Below are 25,594 nucleotides of genomic sequence, written 5' to 3'. Positions count from 1 at the left end.
TCTTATTCTGTAAAAAAAAGAAGAAAAGAAAAAGAAAAACTGTGTTAATAATTGTGATCACAATATCTAGTGATAAAAACTGGAATATCATTTCGGCTATTATTGTGCAGCCCTAAGAGTACAGTAATACAGTGCAATGCAAGATGATAATGGACACATCTATAGCCACACTTAAACCCGGGGTCCCCAAAGGGTCTATACTTGGGTCCTCCTTTTTCCCTCTAGACCAAAAAATGTCTTAATAGAAAATAAATGCTTCACAATGAGACGTGTTGTGAGCTTGTAGATCTGCTATATTTTCTCAGAATGTCCACCTATTAAGATATGCCCAGAATGCTAGGGTTCATGTAGTTAATGTATGACAAACTTTGTGTGTCAGTATCAGTGCCTGTGATGACTTCTAAACATATTTCAATGACACTTTGTGTGTAAGAACCGGGTAGGAATGTTCAAATCAAAGCCTTGTTAAGCAAAAAGAGGACACCAAAACTATACATTAAAATAAATAAAAAAAGACTGCAGAGTTTAAGGCTCTTCATGTGGAATCAGAATTTGTCATAAAGCTAATGTAACGTTTTAGGCATTGGGGAAATAGGGCTCAAATAGGGCTCAGCTATTACCCTCCTGTCTTTGATACAAGATGTGTACAAACCTTTTGTGTTCCTAAATATTTCAGGCGTTGTGATTAATATTGATAATACAAGTTCAACTTCATATGAAATATTGTGATCAAAGTCAAACTAATATTCTGTAATCCATGTCCAGTGTTTAAGACTCCTGTCACTGAACCCACTTGTGTCACGTGCATTCAATTCCATCAATGTGCTTCTGTGCTACTGCCCCTATGCTGTCTCCCTCACATTTCTTACTGCCACAAAAAAGTAAAATGGCCATTGTCCTTTTTGTAAATATAAAATAAAATAAAACATAGAAATATCCCAAAGAGAGCAAGGGCAGTGTTAGCCTTCTATACCTGTGATCAGAGATTGTTCTTAAAAAAGAAAAGTGTTCATACCACAAAACACGCACCCATTGGAGAAAAACACCTCTTACAATATGAATCTGAATTGGTAAGTGTCCCCCCCCCCCACCCACACACACACACACACACAATTTACCAACCTTCCCTTAAAAATCTTTTAACATTTGATAGGGAATAACATCAAACGGCAAAAAGAAGGTGTGGGAATCAGTTATTTGCTGGAAATAAATGTTCTTTCTCAATAGTTGGTGAAGGAATCCCAGGATCCTGCATGACTATTTAAGCCAACCTTAGGCTACTTGCTTAATAAAAGACAGGCGGCTTCAATAAATGCAAAATCTTCCAAGGCCTTTGATATTGTATGTTATACCATAGGAAGGTTGGTCCCTTTCGGGGTTAGAGTGGTATATACTAAAATAAATTAGTGGCACATTTAAAAAGGCCAAATAATCCAGTATCTCATTATACCACAAACCCTAATATTCCAGTGGTAATTGGAATGATAATAACTTCAATAATAACAGCTATATGAACAGGTAATAACTTTTGTTTTAAGAGGTGGAGCCTACAGAATCTGAGTGAAATGTTATGTATCCCGAAGACGACGCTGGCGAAGGTGTGCTCACAAAACTATTTGTGCTTCCTTTGCTCTCAGCCTTGTTCAGGTGCTTTTGGTGGCCCCAGTCTGCCACAGCCCCAACCCTGACTCCAAGGCCAGTCCTGGAGTTGGGCCTGTGAATCGAGTACCCTCCAGTCTGACTTTGCCCAGGAGAAGCCGGCTCCCCTTTCTGTCTCCCCTCCCGGCAGCCATTAGAGCCACAATCCCCGGGACTCTGCTCCCCGGTGCGTGGCCTGTCCGGTCTGGGCGAACTGTTGGGAGAACTGCCTCGGCTTCCGCTCCTCTTGTCCCCCGATAGGCGACGGAGTGCCTGTGGCTCACGCTCAAAGTCAGTGAGCAGGAAGTGTGGCAGCAGCACGTTGTGCTGTTCGTAAACGTTGGGGATGAGTGAGATGGCGGAGGCACGCCGCAGGCTTTTCCTGGGGCTGGGCAGTGGCGTCTCGTCTATAAAGTTTATCACCTCGTCGCGGCTGAAGCATCGCAGCTCTTCGTCATAGCCACCAGAACAGACCACGCGGGGCAGGTGGCGGAGGGAGTGGTGCACGCTATCCTCGGAACGCCGACGCTTGCGGTGAGGGAGGTGGTGATGGTGGTGCAGCTGGCTCTCCTCGTGGTAGGAGACCAGGCTGTTCCTCCGTCTCTCGTGGCGCGGAAAGCTGGAGCTGTAGTGGACCGTCGGCATCATGTCCTCGGTGGAGCCCCAGCGGTGAAGGTAGGAGGGGATCTGGTGGTCGCTGGTCCACATGTCGGTTTCGTCGTGGGAGTATCTTCTTGTAGGGGGCACCTGCTCACAACACACAGAGCCAACACCTTCAGCCTGTGGGTTGGGTTGGGCTACTTTTTATACTTTTATATTGACATTCATGCACTAATTCTACTACACCAATGAAAAAGGTTTGTCTGCAATGTGGCACTGCAATATCTAACATCTAATTCAAATGAATAATCAGGTTACTACGTGTAGGATTCCTTTATTGTTATGTTGCTGCAAATTCATCAGTGATAGCATGCAATAAGAAATATTTCACATCAACAAATTATAGCCCCACAATGACTCACTTTGTGTAATAACTTGTGTAATTTTTTCTGAGGTTTCAGGTTTCCACACTCTAGCTGTGTGTTAAGTCAGCTATATAAATATGCAGTAGGCAGAAACATGTGTTGCTCCTAAGGCAAAGCATGTCACATACATGGGGCTACATTGTCAGCATTGGCCAAATTTGAATGGACCAATACGATTATATCTTTTTTAAATCCTACAAGTAGCAAAATTAAGTCTGATAACCAACTTGCTGAGTGCTGTTTTCTTTTTTTAGATTACACAGCTGATTTTGTTTTGTTGCCTAATAGTTTTTCCCATTTGCTTATTCTCTATAAAATATTATTTCATCAATCTAATTGTTACATCTAATTGGCTATGTGTTTATAGTCCCCAATTTGATATACTCACATTCCACATTGTTCTGAGCACTATATAAGAAATGTAGAATGTGTGTCAAGGTGGCGTCAAGAAGCACAAGACTAATATCAGACTGCCTCCCTGTGGTGGCTTTTGGTGAATGCAACAAACAGACAAAAAGGACAGCAGACGATACAGTAGCAAGGTGAGTGCAAGGGCTGAACAGCAGAGGGCAGCAAAAGCATTAGAATGATTTCAGATGCGGGCAAGAAGATGGTAGAGAAGCAGTAACAATAACTCAATTGATATGAGGCTTCATTAGTCTGCAATCAAGCCACTTGAGAAGTGCCACAGCAATTCTTAAATGGAGGCGTTCTTCGTGTTTACGGTAAGTGATTTGTTGATTCACAGCCTGAGGATTTTAACACCATCCATTGGTGGCAAATGTAATTGGTTCACAGTTCAGACAACCATCCTATTACCAAATGTAAAAGAAAAGTCACATTTGTTTTACTGTTACAACTATGCAATGAAGATGTACACAAATATGACAATAATAGTATGGATATTTGCATGGTTGACGAGGCATGGTGAATGAAGTGATGGCCTCACACCATACGGTGACTGCTACTGTATACATCTCTGTTTCAAGGCTTCTTAAAAGGTCACATGGCTTGAGATCCTACACAGAGGTTGGATTGCTCCTGCTGACAAACATCACAGCAATTGCAGTGTTGTATAGCTTATCTTGCTCTATCAAATCAGTTCAAATAATTGGTTTAGTTTCATATTCTGTAGTCTTTAACAAAGACAACCTACATAAACCTATCCTTAGAATAAGATATTATAATGTAATAATATCTAGACCTATGTCAATACACAGCAATATATGTGTGTGTGTGTGTGTGTGTGTATATATATATATATATATATATATATATACACACACAGTATATATGCAATACCTTCGGTAACTGTATTGTATTGCACATTATTTTGGTAAAAACCAAGTATTCAAACTGCGGGGAAACTGAAACCAATTTGGGTTTGGGTCTGTAACAAAGATGGCATGTTTTGCAGGGGGTGAGAATAACTAAAGGGATGTGTGGCTCAAACCTTAAGTCACATCTCCACATCCAGTCTTCCAGGGCGAGTCCATAAGACTCCAAGTATGTGATAGTAGTTTCTCTCAAGTGCAAAGGGATGGCAGCGAGTGTTTAAAAACATGCCATTCACTGCTGTATTTTGAGGAATAGTTTGCAGTGTTTGTAGTACTTTCACTTGAACAAAGAGACTTTAGGAATGACCCTAGAGGATTGCATGTCGGAAACAAGCTGTTGGGTCAATGCAAGCTAAAGAGAAGCCTTTCACAGCTCTGCAACTGACAGGATCCAATGGACCCAATGCTTTTTTTCAGAATATGAGCAGACTTTTGTATCGCTTCCTGTGAAAAGTCAAAGGGTCCCTGAAAGTAGAAGGTATGTCAGTTACTAATCTCTTACCCTCTTTGAATAAATAGGTTGCCAATAAGGTTGATCTTCCATGGCAAGTAAATGCTGGTTGAATGAATAAAGCACATTTAATATGTTGGTAGATCTACTGATGGTCATATTTGCCAAACATTAGTCAGCCAGAGTATATTTTAGACGTCAAAACATCACAAAATGTCAAATGATTCTTGAAAATATCAAGCAAGACCAGATATTACTGTAATCGGCCCACAGAGGCCCTTTTCATCATGCACATTAGCAATGTAGTGTCACTGGACAAAAAATATTAATAGATCAATCGACCATGAAAATGAAAGAAATCAATAGAAATATACCTGCAAATACTGCATTTTATCTTCCTGTAGTTCCCTCAATGGATAACCTTGCGGAACCCCCCTTTCTAAGGTTGAGAATTCGTACTTGGCAATACGGTCTACCGTCATGATTTCAGGCGGCGAGCTATAGTCATATGGTCTGTCATATATTAAGTCGGCATGAATTCCTCCGTCTTGGCTGTTTTCTGCAAAGTGCAGAAAAGCATACGCGTCAGGATTAGAGAGCAACGGACTCAAAGACAAGACAAGACAGACAGACAGACGAATAGATAAGAGAGACAAGGTCAATTGATTGTTCTCTGTTTGACATTTCTTTTTCAATGGGCCCAATCAGTAATTTTTAGTGAGACTTTAAGAATTAAAAAAGGGGGTTGACACTAGGAATATGGATATAAGGAATGGAAAAATTGCCAAAATGGATGGTTCTGATTTAAGAAACCCTGACAATAAGTATTAAATCATATAAAGTAATGCAAAGGTTCATCATTATATTATTACAAATACACTCAGTGGTCAGAATTACTTTCCAAAACAATTGCTTTCAAGAAGTCAATTGGAGGTGGGTGTAAAATGCCGATTTTAAAGCATAGTTGTTTGCCATAAAGGAATGGAGGATGACAGTGGCAATTGCACAGGCAGCTTGGCATGCAAGTTGGTGTCTTTGGAAATAAAAAGAAAGGAACAACCCTGATACATACAACTGTGCTGGGTTATACATGGAAAGCCCTCTGGAAAGAAACAGAGAACTGGCAGTGTTAATTATCACACAGAATGTCAGCTGCCCTATGTTTTATATGCTGCCGGCTAAACAAGAAGCAGGTAGCAGGGAGCAACAGTTCAGAGGGAGAGGGTCAACAGGTTTGGCACGTTAAAACAAACAGGAGAGGTGGGATCTGGGGTTGAGTTTAAACAGTAGCATTAGAGGAAAAGAATGGTAGTTAATTTACAATATCCATCAATTTACATTAATTAATCAGCAATTGGTGTGATAGCATATGCCAATTGTCTACTAGTCAAAATTATTCCAGTCCATAACATCCCTAATGATTATCATGTGACCTAATTTTTGGACCAAACTTTGTTGAAGTGTCTGTGATTCTATGGGTAAATGTTTCATTCCGGACCCCTTGGAAATGTTTTTTCTATTCACTTATTAAAGAGCTAAATCTTGGAACTATAATACACATACAATATATTTTCATGTTATAGATGTACATAAGATACAAAGTCACTTTCTATTTCAGTTATATGACTTGAAAGGTTATCTACTGAATATGTTAATTGCCCTTGTGACTAGAGGGAAATATGACCATCATGATTACTTAAATTATCCACCTTGGGTTCAAACAAGTCTTCCTCATTTATTTTAGCACCCTCGCCATCCATGCCATTCTAGAGAAAGATGTCCCAGTTTGCACGCACTTCAGTGAAAAAATAGAAAGAAAAAAAAAGTTTAAAAAAAGATAAAAGAAAGTAGAAAAAGGCTTGCTAGAAAGTGTTCCTTTTCCAGTGATATAATCCAAAGCAGTTTCTTATTTCCCCCTTTTTTGTTTTTATTATATCAGCATTGTACAGCAAAGCATTTGGAAAGGTGTGCGCCACTAGGGCAGAACAGGGTTTAAATACAGTATATTCTAATGAATGACTTATTATGAATTATCATTAACAGACACTTCTTACTTCAGTTTCTCCTGAAGAAAAAGGTCACATTATAGGTCACATGATAACATTTGACCACTTCATCCAAAACCAAAAACTGCACTAACAACATAATGTAAACAATACAACTGTTCGAAAGAGCTAAAAGTTCTGAATTCCATCATAAACATCAGTAGGCCTTGTCTTAAATCAAGACAAGTCTTAAATCTCCATCATGCAGTATTTACCTAACTCTAGCTGCTGCTAGACTTCATTCTCCTCTGTACAGCCAACCCGTGGTCAGAGAGGTAACAATTTCCCCAATTGCCCCCAAAGGAATAATGAAGAGTACCGTATCTTACCAAGAGAATGCTCCAACTAGACAATTAAACTCTATGTAATTCCAGTAGCCCAAGACAGTCCAGTGAATACGTGGAGGTCACCTCCCACAACATGAGCAACCCCTCCCAAGGCAAGAAGCTCAGAGAGCCCAGCTCTAATCTGTGATTCAGAAGCATAGCCTGAAACTTGCTCCACCTGTCTACTAATGAAGACTCAAGAATTATGTTTGTTCAACCTTCTACAGTACAGTACACAAATGACACAAATGATATTGTCGTTGTTGGTCCCAAACCTTATTTTATTTTTTTATTATTTTAAAAACGATTTAAAATTGTGAAAAAAGCCGATCTACAAGCAGACAACTTGTGTGCTTGCTATTTTCTTTTACTTTTGTGCAACACTTTTGTATGATGAAGTAGGGCTTTAATTTACAGAAGAAAAAAACATACACATTTGAAACTTGGAGAATAAGGTTTCTGCCCGACAGAGTCTGGAGTTTGGAATCATTGAACATAATACTAAAATATAAATTCATGCTGGCAAGACTTAGTGTCACAAAGGCTATGCCCTTTTGCTAATAGATACTTAATGGAGCTGTAAATCCCTATGTCCTCAAAGAAGGCAGGACATTCTCCACTCGCTCTCTCGATCTCACTTCTCTCAATGAAGGAGATACCGGTAGCTCAATAATCCACAAATTGAACTGTCTTAGGGAATAGGAATCACGAGCCATGCAAGGAGTAGGAGGGGGCAGAGAGGGAACACTGCAGGTAAACATTCATCAGAGGCTCAACCCTATACTTCGCTGCACAAAGTTGTCACTCGCCACAAATAACAGGTTTTTGAACTAACATCGTGGAACCGTATTATTATTTTTGGCGAGCGAGAACGTTGTGCGTCAAAGCTTCAGTTGGACTTTACCCTCATCTATGTCGTCGTTGGACATGATGGCCACGCATTTCTCCCACACCATGCGGACATCCGCCCGGTAGCGGTCGCACGCCCACAGGAACATTGGCAGGAGGATAGACTGGATGATGGAGCACCACAGCACGCAGAGCACCATCCAGTTGTAGGAGCGATCGTACTTCAGGCTGGCAAAGCTCACCACCTGGAGAAAGGGCAAAAGAGGGGTGGGGGTGGTGGTAGTCATTAAATATTTGTATAGAACTTTTTTCTCTGTGTTTATTTTACACTGTTTCCGGATGCCTCTGCTTGACTCAGTGCCACCATATTAGAAAGAGACAGAAAAAAGAGGATGGAGCAAAAGAGGGAAGGATGGATAATCGAGTCAAACGGAAATACTGCGCTGTGCTTACTTTAACCTCAGTTGCTCACCAAGGGGGAATCCGCCCTTGGACAGGGGAGATATTGCGCTAATAATCTTCAGGCAGGGCTACTAGTCAACCAGCAGTGTCCTACCCAACATCAGGTTATATTAAAGAGTAAACCACTGCAGTTGTACAAGATATATTGTATTAACATACTCTACCATACAGCTTGGTTAAAATACGTTTCAGATTACAGCTTTAAAGCTATTGCCTGAGACTTGGCAATTACAAGTATTCAAACTTAGCTAACAATGGCTCTGTTTCCAAAGGCTATGCTGTTATCTAAGCCGAAGTAATCAATCTCGCAACACAATTTATAACTGGCTCAATACGTTATCACTTATCAGCAGCATGGCCAGAGACTACATTTAATGACTGTAATAATGAACAGAAACCTTATGGGAAGTATTCATATCTAAACAAATTACAGTGGAGGACAGCAGGAGGGAAGTTTTCACTGTGAAATATTAAATGCTGTAGAGAGAGATTTTTATTAAAGTGTCAGACACTCACAAACATAATACATACATACACCATTGCTGTAAAGCAATATGGTATATCCCCGAGAATCAAGAGGGGTTTATTTCATACAGGTACAAAATATCCCACAAACACTGTAATACAATAATACAACAGAACAACAATATATACAATTTCATAATAGTGAAATAACTAGACCAGGTCACCTGGTTGTGCCAGACCCGCAATGAAAACTAGTATGGCACTGAACTAACACATGAACACACAGGATTTTATAGTCTCAGCAACAAAGCGTAGTGAGCTTGTAGATCGGCTGTTTTCACTAGTATGGCACTGAACTAACACATGAACACACAGGATTTTATAGTCTCAGCAACAAAGCGTAGTGAGCTTGTAGATCGGCTGTTTTGACTAGTATGGCACTGAACTAACACATGAACACACAGGATTTTATAGGCTGAGCAGCTGGAAATGTTTGTGAGCTTGTAGATGGGCTGTTTTCACTAGTATGGCTGTGGGGCAAATGTTTTGCAGCACTGAACTAACACATGAACACACAGGAATTTATAGTCTCAGCAGCTCGTCAGCCAACTCAACTCAGCTGGTCCCGTACAGGTGACGGCACTCAAGGCAATCAGCCGAGCAAGGGAAGGGAGGGGCAGATGAGCAGTCAGAGGCAAACACAGGCACACTGAGGAAAAGAGGGACACTGAGGAAAAGAGGGACCGACCGACCGACCGACAGACCGACAGACCGACAGACCGACAAAGCCTTATGTAGGCCGACCCCCTGGGTCTGGCAAAAAGAAAGTTAAAACTACAGAAAGGAAGCTATGATAAAAAAATAAACTCTTAAAGGACCTACACCATGAATTTTCACTTTTTCTATTTTAAAACCTTTTTTTGGGGTCCCACTGGCACCTTCTATCCTCACAAAGTCCTATTTCTGTACATTGTGTCTTTCTCTGGTTTTGGGAAGACAGAGATGAAAAGCTTTCCACAGGTTCTCAGAACAGTGCTGTTCTGAGAGTTGATCCGTGTGACGTCACACGGATTCCCGTTTTTTTTTTCAGTCAAAAAAAAAATTTTTTCAAAAAAAAAATTTTTTTCAAAAAAATTTTTTTTCAAAACTTTTTTTTTCAAAAAAAATGCAATGCAGAGTAAAAACATTTTTTTTTTCAAAAAGTTTTTTTTTCAAAAAACTTTTTTTTCAAAAAACTTTTTTTGAAAAAAAACTTTTTTTGAAAAAAAACTTTTTTTTCAAAAACTTTTTCAAAAAACTTTTTTCAAAAAACTTTTTTTTTCAAAAACTTTTTTTTTTCAAAAAACTTTTTCTTTTTCAAATAACTTTTTCTTTTTCAAAAAACTTCTTTTTTTTCTGGAAAAACCCCACTAGATGCGCCCCTGAGCAAACAGAGGCCGTTTTGGTATTGCAGCTGGAGAGCCTCATTATAGTAGAGCTAGAACAAACAAAAATAATGGTCAGAGTGTTTGTTGAGGGTTAAAACCTGTCTAAGACTCAATTTTGAGCATATATTTATACAAAAAATATAGTTTTAAAAGCATGGTGTAGGCCCTTTAAAGCTTTTTGAACAAACTGGAATAACAAATGGCATGTTGTACATCCCTTTCACATAGAAGTGCATCGCTCACACTGCGGACTTATAGAGCAGCTATTTTCGGCACACAACACCAGTGTGAAACGTATACCGTACATCAAGCCTTACACTAAAATGTCCCCCATAGCTTTGTACAACTGTCTAAACCTTCACTCGTAATTAAGGTAGGGAGGAGGGCACACATGAAACACAACCCTGTCCCAGAATCAAACCCAGAACTTTGCAGCTACTGTATGAAGACTGCCATAAGGTTACCATATTTGGAGAAAAGAGTGGTGCAGGGGAAATGCTTTGCTGCACCTTTATCCTGATCGCTGTGATAGATTATGGTAGTGACCTGTCAATCACAATGTAGCCACTCCGTAATGCATATTCTAATGCATATACTCATTTATTGTCTATTTCAGTGTTTCTCAAAGTGGATTCCAGGGACTCTCAAGAGTTATGGGGACCTTGAAATTTAAAGGTTTGAAAAATACTATTATCTATTTTACTCCAAATGGGACCATAATTTAACAAATGAAAATGCTGTAACTATGTATTGAAGAACACACTGAAACTACCGATTGAAATTGGGAAGATGTTTACTCAACAGGGAAAGTGAGAAGCCATTAGAAAGAAAGGAAGTGTAAGACACTTCCACATTCGCTTAATCTTTCAGACCGGAAGATTCACGCTTTGTAAGGAGGACATGAAAATCTTTGTTTTGCTGAGCTTTTTTCTATGGACCATAACTAAAGAATGGATGATCCTGGATACAATTTTTCATTTCCGGGTGAAAGAAAAGACGATCATCCGCCCCTCCAGCTGTGCTGTTCAACAGCGCCACTTGGTCACACAGCGCTATTACAGCGTGCGAGTATGACAGACTCAAAACTCATCAGAGCTATTATAAACACCACAGGAATTAAACATCAACTGAGATTATTATCTGATATTTAAAGTGGGCTATATATTTCCTCTATTTTAATTCCTAAATGCAGAGATTATGTATAATAGCTTGTTTGCACTGGGTCCGCATGACACTGATCTAATCCCAGTCATTATCTTGGAGGTCACCTTCCTCCATATCCCCTTGTGGAAACCCAGTGACGACCACATACCGGTATTGACATACCGGTACATCTGTGAGTGATTTGATGAAGTTGATACTGTACGTCTGCATTGGATATAGATTTTCTTTTATCAGCTGTTACCCGAAACCTCTTATAGGCCTACCAACCAATGTCACTGGACTTCACTGGACAAATAAAATAGACTTAATAGATTGGAAAATAATGATTACTAAGCTATAATCTCCACTAAAGAGGAAAGAAAAGCCCACGTTATTTTGGTAGCATATCCACAATAATAATAATTTAAAAATCACACTTGTGTGAACTGATTGGTGGAGGCTGCGCGTGTGTGTGTGTGTGTGTGTGTGTGTGTGTGTGTGTGTGTGCGTGCGTGCGTGCGTGTGTGCGTGCGTGTGTGTGTGTGTGTGTGTGTGTGGGTGTGAGTGGGTGTGAGTGAGTGAGAGAGTGTGCCTGGCCTGGCCTGGCCTGGCCTGAACAACAGCGCCCCTCCCTTAACATGTGTGGTCAGAAAAAGGTATTGCAGGCTACATACAGACAGACAGACAGACACGGACGGACGGATACACACACGGCCACGTATAGGAGACGGTGTGACCACCGCTCAAAAAAAATGGTTTCAACCACAGGTCAAGTTTCAAATTGTCAAATTACTCTCTTCTGGACAACTGGTATGATAAATCTCTACTTAGAATAGTAAATTTAACATGTGCAATAACAGTGCGTCAGTCACTCAAACAGCAGGTGACATTTTGCCACACTCTTTTTTCTTTTTAATGTTTACCTAATGTGGGTATCCTTTTTCTCAGCAAATCTTCAATCAGTCAGTTCAATCACAGTCCTTTTCTAGGTACTTTTAATATTTTTTTAAATTTCTGTTTAGTTACATGTGATGTGAATATACAAAAAATGTATTTCTAATGAATTATCGTGTGCCCATAATGAGAAAAGGATACAGGTCTAACTTACTAACAGCATTACATTTGGGCAAATTGAGAGAAACCTCCTAATTAACTTGTAGATAGATACAGTGGGTAGAATAAGTCAAACTAGTAAGGGCGACATGCCAATTCTTGGCCATCTGGCCAGTGATGTATATTGGACCAGTTACCCATATATTTGGAGACCCCTGCATGATAGTCAACAATGTTATGTCAAAACATGCCCATATATGGGCATTACCAAATATGGGCATTCCCAGATATGTACTTACTATTGATGACATTGGGACAGGTATCTCCATATATGGGCATAAAACGTATGTTAATTAGTAAAGCCAAGCAGGGCCTTGGCAAGTTAGGGCCTAGGTGTGATGCCTGGGGAATACCCATACTGTATATGGACATTTTATTTATTTTATCCTTTATTAATATATATCCATATACATATATGGACTTAATATTAACGCTTTCGGGGAAGGTAGGGTGTAAATCAGAGTAAAGCAGGCTCTTGGGCCAGTTAGGGCCTGGGATTGATGACATCAGAAATCTCCAATTATGGGCATAAAAGGGATTTTGTTTCTTGGAATGACCATATATGGACCTTTTATTTAATGTTATCCTTCGTTAATAATAATATGTATCCATACATACAATATATTTTATGCCCATACATGGAGATCCCTATCTGAACCAGCCACACAGATATGGGCCATGCCTTTGCCATCTGGCCAGTGATATAGTCTATATATCGATGACATCAGAAATCTTCATATACGTGCATAAAAGGGATACCCATATATGGACTTTTACATAGGTGATGTCACCTGTGATATCACCTGTGATGTCACAGTGACAAGGGAACCAACCCATAGACTGTAAAAATGTGTACTGACTGACTGACTGACTGACTGACTGACTGACTGACTGACACAGTATGGATATCCAGGGTTTGATCTTTGATGAGGTGATGTCACGTGATGTCACGTGACATCACTTCCTGTACGGACGGAAGGACGGACAAGCTGCGACATTTCTCATGGTATACTGCGACCTTCGGTCGCAAAAAGTACCTAACCACTTGAACCCTAGCATCCCAATTCTGGGAATTCTGAAAATTCACAGAAAATAGCCATGTGTGTGTGTGTGTGTGTGTGTATGTGTGTGTGTATACGCGTGTGTACGTGCAAGTGCATATGCAGCTCTGTGTATGTGTGTTGTTGCTGACCATGCATTTAAATAGCTCATTACACTTGGCCATAAAGAGGAGTAGAACTGTTTCTGTAGTCACAGCACTGGAAATGTGATGGCTTTCATCTCTACCACACTATACTCTCTCTCACCCACACATTTCAATTTTCAAGATGAAAAAGGTTGGTGTGTGTGTGAGGAACGCCCCAAAACTCTTCTCGATTATCTATTTGATCAACTTAAAATTGAAGCAAAATCATCAGAGGTATGCTACGGTAGCCTCGCAACAGCCAGACTCTCCAAAAGGAGAGTCTGGGAGTTCTCCATAGACGATGCATTACGCGATGACGTCGTTACTCACTTTGACTGACAGGTCCATTCAGTAGTCATCAGCGCATCAAAACATCGTCGGGAGAACATCAAATACGTCTTTTCCAGACAGAAATTCCAAAGGCGCAAACTGTTGTTCGTTTTTAAGTTATGAGATGCCTTTGATTTCAGATAAAACTTCGCTTAATGCAGCTTTTATTTGCGATTTGTGAACTCGCATCGGACATGGGGTCCGCCATGTTTGTTTACTAAATGCGAGAGCTGTAGCAGCCGCTCGACCAATCAGGAGCGGTGTGAGGCGGGTTCGCTCGAAATGCAGCCTTTTGATTGGAAATTGAGAACCAAATTCTCATAAAGAGACTCGATGGGAGGGACACCAGACCGAGAAGGGAAGCACATTGGTGATGACGTAACTCGGGATGGCTTGCGAGGCTAATGCTACGGTGTATAACAGTACGATCTCTTGTTGAACAACACTAAGCACTGTTAGTACTGTTCATAAAACATACAACATGTATTTTTAAGTACACCAACATTTTAGGTATTAACTTGGCACTTCCAACTACAGCAACCATAATAATAACACAGCAAAATCGTGTGTCAATTTAACTCACAGTGTATAAATTGACCCGTAACATCTTACATTGTGTATGTATGTGTGTGCGTTATCAGTACCAACCACTAACTGTATGCTTGTGTCTGTTTTGTCTGTTTAATATGTATGGGAATATTTGTGGGCATCTGCACGTACAGTATGTCTATACTGTATGTGTCAGTGTGCATGCTTCATCCACACAGATCAAGCATATGGCACAGGTAGAGATTCATATAAGAGTTCCAACAATCCACCGCTTGATAACGCATAATGCTTGCAGGCTTTTGAATCAAGGTCAACACTGTGTTTTCAGAAACCATCCACAGCCAAGAGAAATAAGTCAATAGGGCAGGGCATAGCGAAGAATCTGCTCTCTCTTATTGATTCAGCAGGAATTGACACAGACACAGTCATGCAACACAGATCATTTCTGTCTATAGCCCCTGGCCACCTTGCCCATCACTTAGTTTTCTTCTCTGCATGTTTATATCTTATTATAAGCGAGTTAATAAATAAACACAAGGCAAAGTAGAATGAGGACAGACCTTCCGAACAGGTAGAAGGAAACACATTCATCTTAATACAGACAGGGGTTGATTTTGACATACCTTATAAGCTGCTCTGTGCATGCTCTCTGCCTCGAGTCACATGCACAGAGCCACCACAACAGCACCAAAGGGAAAGGTATCCAGAGAAAAGGGCACTATTGTGTCATTACGTCATTAAGGACTTTTTGGCAGTCAAGCAACAAGCTTAACAAACAACGATTCATTAAGTTCTTTTCTTAAAGCTCCAGCAGCTATGATCCCCTGAAGACTACTAATCATGGTATTTCAAACTAATCTTGGTAAAATAATTCCCCTGTACTGTAAATCAGGGCAGAATTAATGATGGGTTTCACTGAAGTATGAGCACATACACAAATTAACCATTTGGCACCAAAACTGATTTTCGCTGTGAGCCAATATGCCATAACGCTGTTATCTGTTCCAGCTCATGGTGAGATCATGTTTTACTGGCCTTGTTCATTTAGTATTGAGCTCAAAGGAAGTTACTTTGCTGGTACTCAGACAGTGGTAGGATAATGCTAGAGCAGGTCTTTAAAGGAGTACGTAGTTCACCCCCAAAATGACTTTTTTTCTATTGATTACTCACGCCATGGAGACTTGAGTTCAATAATATTTTTTTCGTATTTGTCGCATTCCTAAGACAAAAATGGAATGCATCCCCATTGATTCCGGATCCGGAATTTATCTTACTTTAAGTGAATAATATTTTGTATCCTTAGCTTTGTTATTTGAAAAACAACCAAAGCAATTGGCTTGATAATATTCAGAAATTGACTATGAATATTTAGAAGAAAGAAAGAAAGCAAAAAAAGTATAAAAACACAACCATGGTAATCTTCCTGAGTATTCAAAATGAAGGGAAAGCAATTACACACATACTCTCTCTCTCTCTCTCTCTCTCTCTCTCTCTCTCTCTCTCTCTCTCTCTCTCTCTCTCTCTCTTTTCAAAAAGCCACAGTATAAAATAGGGCTGATGTAGTAAATATATGTATAATATTATAATTTATATCAGCAGAGTAACATACTAACTAACATTTTCAAATAAATGAAGTGGAGTAAAAGTAAAACAACATTTGGATCCGAGATGTATTGGAGTAGAAGTAAAAGTATTGGAAATTGGAAATACTCAAGTAAAGTACAAACACGTTAAAATTGTACTTCATTACAGTACTTAAGTAGATGTACTTAGTTACTTTATACCACTGCCCTAAAGTTGCATTAGCATCATCTCATTCTGAGGCTATGTCAGTGGTGCTCAAACTTTATCATGTGAAGGACCCCCAAAATGACATGTATTGGCCACGGACCCCCATCTCAAAATATTTAGTTCCAGGGACCCCCCAGAAGCAAAATTTGAGTTACAAATGTTCGCTTAAAAATACATATATTCAAAGATTTGCACACATTTTCCTGACTTTTCAAAAATAGCAGATCTACAAGCTTGCAGCACGGCACTCAAAGAATAAAATAATTAAGGCCCCTCCACCTTGGGCCCTAGTAACTCAGTCCCACTTCCCCCCCATCCCCCCTTCCCTTGTGACGCGCCTGGGAGCAAGGCTGGTCCTGGAGCAAAAAGGCACCTGGGAGAGATGGGCAGTGTCTGCTACCTCTTTATTAGATCAGAGGCCCTGCTAAAATTGGACTCTGGCTGTTGGTGATTATTTGTCATTCTGTTGGGAAATATAGAATAGGTCATTCTCTGCTCTCCTCAACAGCCATGAGCCCCTGAAAGTTTAAAACCAGCCAGGCAAGGCGGTTGCTATTTATTTCCTCATCCCCTCAGATGCGGTACATTCAGTAGGTCATAATGTGCCCTACTTCACATATTCTGCTGGGGGAGCCGATGAAACTCACTGCTATAGATACCATGATCAATGCATCTTCTTATTGAACAGAGGAGTCACAGAGGACACCATGGATTGATTACTTCCTCTTCTCTGTTCAACATGTAAGAGGTGAGTTGCTATGAATGGAAATGTCCTTTTTTCTATAAATAAAAAATAAATTTCTATCCTACTGTTCCTACAATAAAAGGTGCTAAATCTTTGTCCGTCTGTCCGTTTTTAGTTCACCTACCGACTGACTTCAAATTCAGCGTGCACATCGCTGATGACCTGAGGGAGTGCCGTGCCCGGCTTTGAAACAGTCAGACAGGCTGTGGTCAAGAACCAGAGATCAGACCCATACGGAAAGACTGACTTCAAACTGGCCGTGTGTATCAGCGAGGATCTGAGGGCACCATGCGCCAAGTGGGAAGTAAGTTGGCCGGATCAGCGGATATCCCAAAAATATAGATACTGTAGAACTGCAAATCCCACGCTCAATATTCACATCTTTAGACACACACCCTCGACAATGGCTATGATGTTCATATAAGATGCAGCAGCTAGCAAAATATTGGTGAATAATCATTTTGTTCACCAAATTATTAAGTCTAATGATCATAATTACAAAGATGCACCAACTCGGGACTCCTGAATTGCTGCCTTCCATACTGGATACCCTCCCATCTAGACGCAGCTGCATACACGTAATACATAATTCCAAGATATAGTATACCAGTAAGACGACTAAGGGCGAGGTTGCGCCATGTCTTGGCCAATTGTATGTATGTATATCGTAGGGATGTCAACGATTAATCGATTTTCGATTAATCGATCGATTAATCAATAATCGATTTTAATATTTCATAATCGAAATTCGTTTCAACCAAAATATAGGCTAATAATAGTATTAATGATAATAGAGGGTATGCGCGTGACATCACTGTTGCTGGAAGTTATGTGGGAACACGCCTACTGAGTGGCAAAACACTAATTTCTGCCATTGACAGCCCATACATACAAACAGAAAAGTCCTATTTGATTGTATTAAACAAAGTTAACTCACCAACATTGCGGCTATACTGAAAGCTTTAATTATCCTCTTTCTATCTGCAAAGTTTTTGTTTCATAAAAATCCACCATAGGCATGTTATGAGCTACTTTCTGTCAAGACATTCTGTGCAGGTTTTTATTTTTTCCAAGTGTCAGAGTTTGGAAGCACTCGTTTTCTACAACACAACATCCTGCTGCCTCCTGCATTATGTGCAAATTAGAAACAGGTGGTATGCAGGGCCGTTGAGTGATTTGCAACTAGCACTTCCAAACTCCAATGCTCCATGCTGCTCAATGTTTTGCCACTCAGTCTAGATTAGGGGGGCGGGTCCCAGTGGACATGCATACCCTCTATAGTAAATGGCCATTGATTTATTATTCACACCAGCACCAACTGTAAACTATAGTGTTTAGGCTTACTGTGTAGAGAGGAGGAGCACAGCAGAGTGGCAGCTGCCTGCTACACACACCCCTCCTCCCCTGTCTCAGACACATGTGTGATTGATTTGGTTGATTGGTTTGGTAGCCATCATCAAAGAAAAGGGAAAACAGTGCCCTCTCTGCATTGTAAGCATCAGAGAATCTGTTCTTATTAGGTGAACAGTACACTGTCACTGACACACTAAAAAGACTAGTAGTTCTTTTTTTCTTTTTTTAATTAATTAATAATTAGTAATCGATTATCGATTAATAATCGATTATTGCTATAGAATAATCGATTTTGATAAAGGTCTAATTTTGACATCCCTACGAGTATATCGGACCAGTTACCCATGTATGGAGACCCCTGTTACCCATAGATATTCACAGATATGGGCTTAATATTGATGACATCGGGGATCTCCATATATATGGGCATAAAAGGGGTTTGGTTACCCTGGCATCACAGGGATCGCCATATCTCCATATATGGGCATAAAAGGGGTTTGGTTACCCTGGCATCACAGGGATCTCCATATATGGGCATAAAAGTGATTTGGTTCCCCTGACATCACAGTGATGTCAGAGCGTGAGAATCAGCGTGATGTCAGAGCGGCAAACCCATAGACCGTAAAAAAGCGGACACGGACATGATGTGCCGTTTCGCAAAGTCATCTGCAGAAAATCAATCATAAAATGTTTGAAATCAAGTTGCTATCGACTGTGGTGTGCGTAGCAATGATAGTGGTTTGATAATGGAGTATTTGGATCATTGCCCTGCCTTGACTGTAATATTCATTCATCATGTAATATTCATTCATCATGGCCAAGAGAGAGAAAGTACAGTAAGCAAAAGTGTCCCCAAATTCAGACAAACTCTTGTGCGTGTGCGCGCGCGCGTGTGTGTGTGCGCGCGCGTGCATTCTGTACTCTTCTGGGTAGAAGAGATCTAGGCAAGGGCAGAAGTCTAACACACACACGCATGGAGACACACACACACGAACACGAACACGCACACACGCACGCATGCACACGCACACGCACACGCACACGCACACACACACACACACACACACACACACACACACACACACACCTTGTCTGACCTACTTATGGCCTCAGATGAGCTGAAACATTAAAGTTCATTTAAATAATAAAGAAGCATTATGGGACCTTCTGTGGGGTCATAGGGGTTGCTTTCCACCTCATTTCTACACTGGTTTCTACACTGAGCATGCTCTGTGGTGTGCTGACCCAAGTACACTCTACCCTCACTCATCTCTAACCTGTCAGCCTCTAGAAGCTGAACCACAGGGAGAGGTGATGAGGTCATCAAAATGGCTACTGAATCCACTGGTATTGTATGATCTTTTGAGAGGGACAGGGAGAGATCTCATACTGAAGTCTTCAATGTATGAGAGAGGAAGAGAGAGAGAGAGAGTGGTTTGGCCACTTCCTATACGAAAGCCCCCTGAAACCCCAGACGGATATAGGGTTACCGTCCCGTATCGTCCCGGGATCGTTCCGTATTTGGAAACTAAAAGACACGTCATGTAATTAACTGATACGGGACGCACTTTGTTCCGTATTTTGAGGTTGGGTTATATGAATCACGGGGTGATTTATTCGAGAAATTACGGTGATTCTTCTGTCCTGCTCGCTCTCTCCCCTCTCATCTCGTTGTGCTGTGACTGAAGACGGCCTTTCTGGAAGTTCCCTCAGCACATCGCGGGCACCTCATTGGCTCATTACCCATGACACGACCAATGAGTTTTAGCGATTTCAGGGTTGCTAAGATACGTCTCGGGGGGGGGGGGGCTTACAGTCTATGGGTTTGAATGGAGGCGCCATTCACACTCACTCACTCTCATGCACGCACGCACGCACGCACGCACGCACACACACACACACACACACACACACACACACCACACACACACACACACACACACACACACACACACCGTGAGCTCCACAAAGATGTGTATGTAGTTATATAGTCATATTCCTTCATAATGTATTCAAAGGTTATAGACCCTGTGCATGGATTGCAGTAGTGAGCTGTAGCTCTAAGCTGATGGGGTTTCCAATATATATATAACTGTGTGTAAAGCCCTTGGCAGCTACAACCAGTATACAGTACATCATTTTGGCACGGTCTCGGACATGGTACGCAGAACAAGACATGGAGCGAGAAAGACTCCACTACCAGACAACAGTAGTTTGTCATGCTTGACTACAATCATAATACTATGACATTCTGTTTAAAACGAAAACACTGTGGCGGGCATAGCAGGGACACTTTCAATAGCTTTCTATAGACTGTTGGTTACTACTATATACATGTGACTTTAGGTGTGTGTGTGTGTGTGTGTGTGTGTGTGTGTGTGTCTGTGTGTGAGTGTGTGTTGGGGCACGAGCACACACGCTCTAAAGTAGGCCACTAGCGCTAGTGAGTTTCAGTCACCTTGTAACATGGCAGTGTCTTTCATACAGTGAACTCACCAGGATGGGGAAGCCAGTCAGAAAGTCATAGATGAACACAATGCCACTGATCAGGTAAGTTATCTGCAGTGAGGTCTTGAGTGGCTCCGACCCATCGATGGACGACCGGCGCTTCCCTTGGGCATCCTCTACCACGATGGTGGGCACATTGAACTTGTTCTTGTTGGCGTTGTGGCCCGCCTGGATGGAGAAGGTTTGGAAGAGGGCAATGCCAATGCAAATGACACCCATGGCCACACTGCCACCGATCAGCAGCAGGAAGCACACGCCGAAGCCCAGGCCAATTTCCGTGACAATGAAACGGCAGTCCGAGGTGTAGAAGCGGTCGATGGTGTCGTGCCAGCCCACAGCGGGCAGCGTGGACAGAATGAAGGACACCATCCAGATGCCCATAACCGTGTGCACCGCTTGCTTCTTGGTGTTACTCAGCCTGCAAACAAGAGGCAGGCAGACAGAGATTCAGTTTAAATGATTAAAACTAAACTCAATTCAACCAAATTAAAATAAACTTCAAAATGTTGCTGTTATCAAATAGCAACCAGATGAAAGGGGCCTTGCATTTTATTCCCATTGTAATTGTAAAACTGATTCTACACCAGCTGTAAGATCCTCCAATGAGTGTTTTGCTGGGCATGTGGTTAAGCAGAACATGTATGTGAGAGCTAAACATGGTATACAAGAACCATTATGAAAACACAACACTCTTTAAAGATCTTTCCAAGCCCAAAGCACAGTGGAAAGATATACATGAAAAGAAAAGATAAAGAAAAGGAATGGTGGGGGAGGCATGCAAAGTACTGTAGATCAAGAGCCAGATTCTCATCGAATGACTTTGCTACGAGGTCAGACCAACGTGGTTAAGTGGCCTTATCACCATCCCACTCATACCAGAAAGTATTGATGTCGATAATACTCTAAAAAGGCATAGAATTAGGGAGACTTTAACATGAAGAATTTGACAGAAAGTTCATGGTGGAATCAATCTACAATCAATAAACCCTTTTAGTACATTCCCCCCAAAAAGTTTAATTATTCCAATAAACTGAGGTTGAAAAGGCAGGGAATCAATGGTTTACTGATGGTGAAAGATTGCTTTACATGGCCCTCATCTATGTCTATTTCAGTGCATAGGGATTTTCTATTTCCTCTCACCTCCACCTAATTATTACAGCCAAGCAATTTGCAATGTGTTTATGCCCTTGGCTGGTGTGGCACTTAAAGGTTTTTCTCAATGTCTGCACAGAAAAAACTTTGTGATGGTTCGCCAAAGGAAAAACTTAGAAAACCTGCTCATGGTGTCAGTTAAAATAAAAACAATCAATCAGAATACAAACAAAATGAAGAAAACTTAGAATATCCAATAGGTAGGCCCACATAGCAACATTGTATACAAAACTCTCTGAGTAATAGCCAATTCTATCCATTTGGCATCTACTTGTGCTGACCTATATATGAAAAACTAGGTGCAATGTCAAGGGACGTGCTGGCAGACTTTTGTGGTTTAGTTTAGTTCACTAGATCCTCTCCGATTCTCCAATTGTGTTGAGGTGACCCAAGTTCTACTGTATGTTCAGTGTCAGATGTCCTGGAGCGATTTTGGCAGGCAGAACGAGCCTGTCTCCCTCGAGAGAACCAGAACACATGCTATCAGTCACCTAATGTGCTCAACCCCCTCCTATGTAGAATCACTGGCCTTAATACAGAACCTGACTGTCTCCAAATAATTCGTAGCCCTGAATTAATGGCAACGCTAGAGTGCATTATTGCTTGCAGCCTGGTATACACATATATATTCTTTGGTATTCTAATATTCTCTAAATTTAACATTTCTCAGTTTCTTTAGACAAAGAATAGAAAACATTCAAGCTGGATTTAATCAGGAGGACAGCAAGACATGATGACTCAGAAGGGAAGTGGTTTTCTGTTATACCAGGCACTCAAAAAGTATCTAACAAATAACACTTCAGGTTACATGGTTGAACACAATCTAAGTCGTCCAAAGAGTGAGAAGCAATGACCTGTGCACCTGCCTTTGTGTGAAGAGGAGTAGGCGTCATTGACGCTGTGAGTAATAATGCCAGTCTTTCCTGAATGTGTCTGGGGTGCATTCAAGGGGGACGCTTACATCACTGAGAGCTGAATATATTATCAACGAGAGAGCAATGTTAGGGTCCTAACGAGATCGAGAGCACTGGATAATGAGAACAGATGCTGAGGTACAAGAGTGGAATCAATTATTTATGGTCTCTGTACATGTTAGTGTCACATAAAATAGAGGAGACCACCATTGGGTGGAAACATGGAACAGCTGATATGAAAGAGGAATACAGATTATATGTTGCACCTCATTCGTTGGTTAAGAAGAGATTAATAATTTAGATTATTAAGAAGGCTAGCACCCTAGCAGGTATTCTTTTATGGCGTGTTCATCTCGTGGAGCAGAAAAAGTGGTCATGACATTCATGTGGACATCAGTGGGTCAGACTGTAGGAAACTCAGAGGAGGAAGACAGTGAATTATGTAACCACTGGCATTAAGCCACTCTTCAACTGTCTTGTTTGGTTTCCGCAAAGATGAAAATCACTCTAAAAAGCACCCTGGGTTGCGATTTGCCATGATTTCTACTTTCTACTCTAGGAATGTATTAATCTGCAAATCATTATTCTGGGCTTGGTGACCAGAACATTTTGTTACCAAGTAATTAACAGGGACTTGCCGATATCATGATTGGGATACCAGGTTGAAATAGAGAGTCAATAGTAGACCTCACCCAACATGAACATTTTCTTTAATTCATATTTTTCTATTTCTCAAGAATCTTTGCAATACCAATTCTACACTATGTCTCTGTCAATGCCAGCCGCCACGGTTTGTCCGGTAGAGTCGACAACCATGTGCTGAATATGGGCACTGCAGCTCACAGAAATCAGTTTGCTAGTTGTAATCCGTTTGAGTGGATGTGGTTGTTGCTCTCCTCCATTATGGCTCAGTAAGAAGAACACCACAGCCAATGACAGCCAAGTGGGGTAAACCACACACTTCTTTGCTATTGGCTGAGGCACATTTTGTCAAGCATCATTGTCTCTCCAATAAATATTATTATTATTATTACCTTGATAAGCCTATGTCTTCTAACAAACTAGACACATTGAAATCATGTGAAAACACAACCAATTTTGTCCTAAAGAAGACGGCATAAGCAGTCTGACAACTGACGAGCAAGACACAGAATGGCAAGCCCTTTTACCTGTAATTCACAGGCCAGCGCACCATCCACATGCGGTGGTAGGACAGTGAGGTGACGGAGAAGCACGTGACCAGCGTAAGCGTGTAGAAGGTGGAGACGAACACCTTGCACAGGCCCTCGTTCCACTCGTAGGTGGAGTGCTGGCGTCGCAGAGTGATGACGCAGAACATGGTGATGGGGATGGCCATGTTGAGGATGTGCGTGCCCGCCAGCGTACAGATGAGGAACTCCAGGGGCTTCCACTTCTTCTGCTTGGCGCTGACACTCAGGATGCCCCAGGCGTTGGCCAGGATGGACACGCACGAGCAGACCAGCCAAGCCATCGTGTTGGCGGTGAGGACCTCATCCCTCGTGGCCGGACGCTCATCCACCATGGCGGAGCGGGACGGGGCGGAGCCCAGGCGGCCAGAGGTGGACGGAGCTGTCAGCGAGAGTGGGCAGATATGAGGAGGAGGAGAAGGTGGCGGCTGTTGTGGTGGTGGTGGGCAGGAGGGGGTGCAGGGAGTCAGGCAGAGCAGGCATCCTATCTGGGTGGGTGGGGACTTTCCTCCATGGGTTGGGCGCAGCAGGGACACAGCATGGTGGGAATGCCACGCGGCAGCAGTAGAGCCAAGTCACTTCACTTACCAGCCTGGAGTTGGGAAGAGAGAGAAAGGAAGGGGACAGGAAAGACAGAATACAGAGAGAAGTTATTCACAGAGACCAGAGACAGAGCAAGGAGGGGAGGGCTATGAGAAGCAAGGATGGGAGAATTATATTAGTCAATTGATTCAACTATACACCACCACAGCGAAATATGCCTAGCATTATCTGTTACTGCTTCTGAAGGCCATCAGTCCTAAGAGGTTAAGAGAGATTGCTGCTGAGAAGTGAGAACTATTATGTAATTCAGTCCTTGCAGTATGTTGAGAAGGTGATGTTTTGTTTTCTACTCTAAACTGCCAATAAAAACACTGAAAAGTGGAAATGCGATCATTTAAAATAACTGACATACTGTACAATGCTATTGCTTATGTGATTTAAAATAGGAGAGCAGTTAAATCAGGCTGGACCTCAAATTGGATATTTATTTATTTATACTAACCACATTAAAAATGTACATCTTATCTTAAATCAAAATGTGTTGTAAGCAGCCCTAGGAAAATACATCTTTATACTCAGGATATACCATACTATAACCTAATATAATACACCCAGGGTATACCATTATCTATACTAGTATACGCTTAGGATATACTTTTCAGGGCAATTTTATACACAGCTCAGGCTGAAGAATATGTAGAGCGTAAAATGCTTGGCGCAGCTGGTTCATGATGTCACATCTATTTCCTGTCTGTTGGCTCGTCCATAGATGACTGACCCCCAGGAGGGATAGTGAAAATCACAAGAGACACATTATTCCACCCTCTCATCCGTCTCTCTCATCCCTCCCACGGTACCAAATGTAATCTGTCCTCCATTCAGAAGCTGCAATTCAAGAAGAGTCCCGCTAGTGCAATAACACCAGCTTTAAATCTAAATATGCTGATTATGCTCCCATGCTTGATTGTGGCTGGGGCGGAAGGCTCTCCAGAGTGTATTTCACATGTAATCTGGTGAGAGAAAAGGGGAGGCTG

At 41.4% G+C, this 25,594-nt stretch overlaps 1 protein-coding gene across 1 annotated transcript; it reads right to left on the bottom strand.

The window, feature by feature from the left end:
* Positions 1-1,533: 1,533 nt before the first annotated feature.
* On the bottom strand, positions 1,534-24,301 carry gpr153 (G protein-coupled receptor 153; the record flags this gene model as incomplete). The annotated part of the gene is made up of 5 exons (XM_080733025.1): positions 1,534-2,385; positions 4,826-5,010; positions 7,727-7,916; positions 20,732-21,161; positions 23,979-24,301. The coding sequence occupies 5 exons, from the start codon at positions 24,299-24,301 to the stop codon at positions 1,534-1,536; spliced, it is 1,980 nt and encodes a 659-aa protein (XP_080589151.1).
* Positions 24,302-25,594: the final 1,293 nt, after the last annotated feature.

Source organism: Nannobrachium achirus, assembly GCF_963921795.1.
Source record: "Nannobrachium achirus genome assembly, chromosome: 9".
Lineage (NCBI taxonomy): Eukaryota > Metazoa > Chordata > Actinopteri > Myctophiformes > Myctophidae > Nannobrachium > Nannobrachium achirus.
The sequence above is the reverse complement of the archived record's forward strand: the minus strand, read 5'-3'. Positions and strand labels throughout refer to the sequence as shown.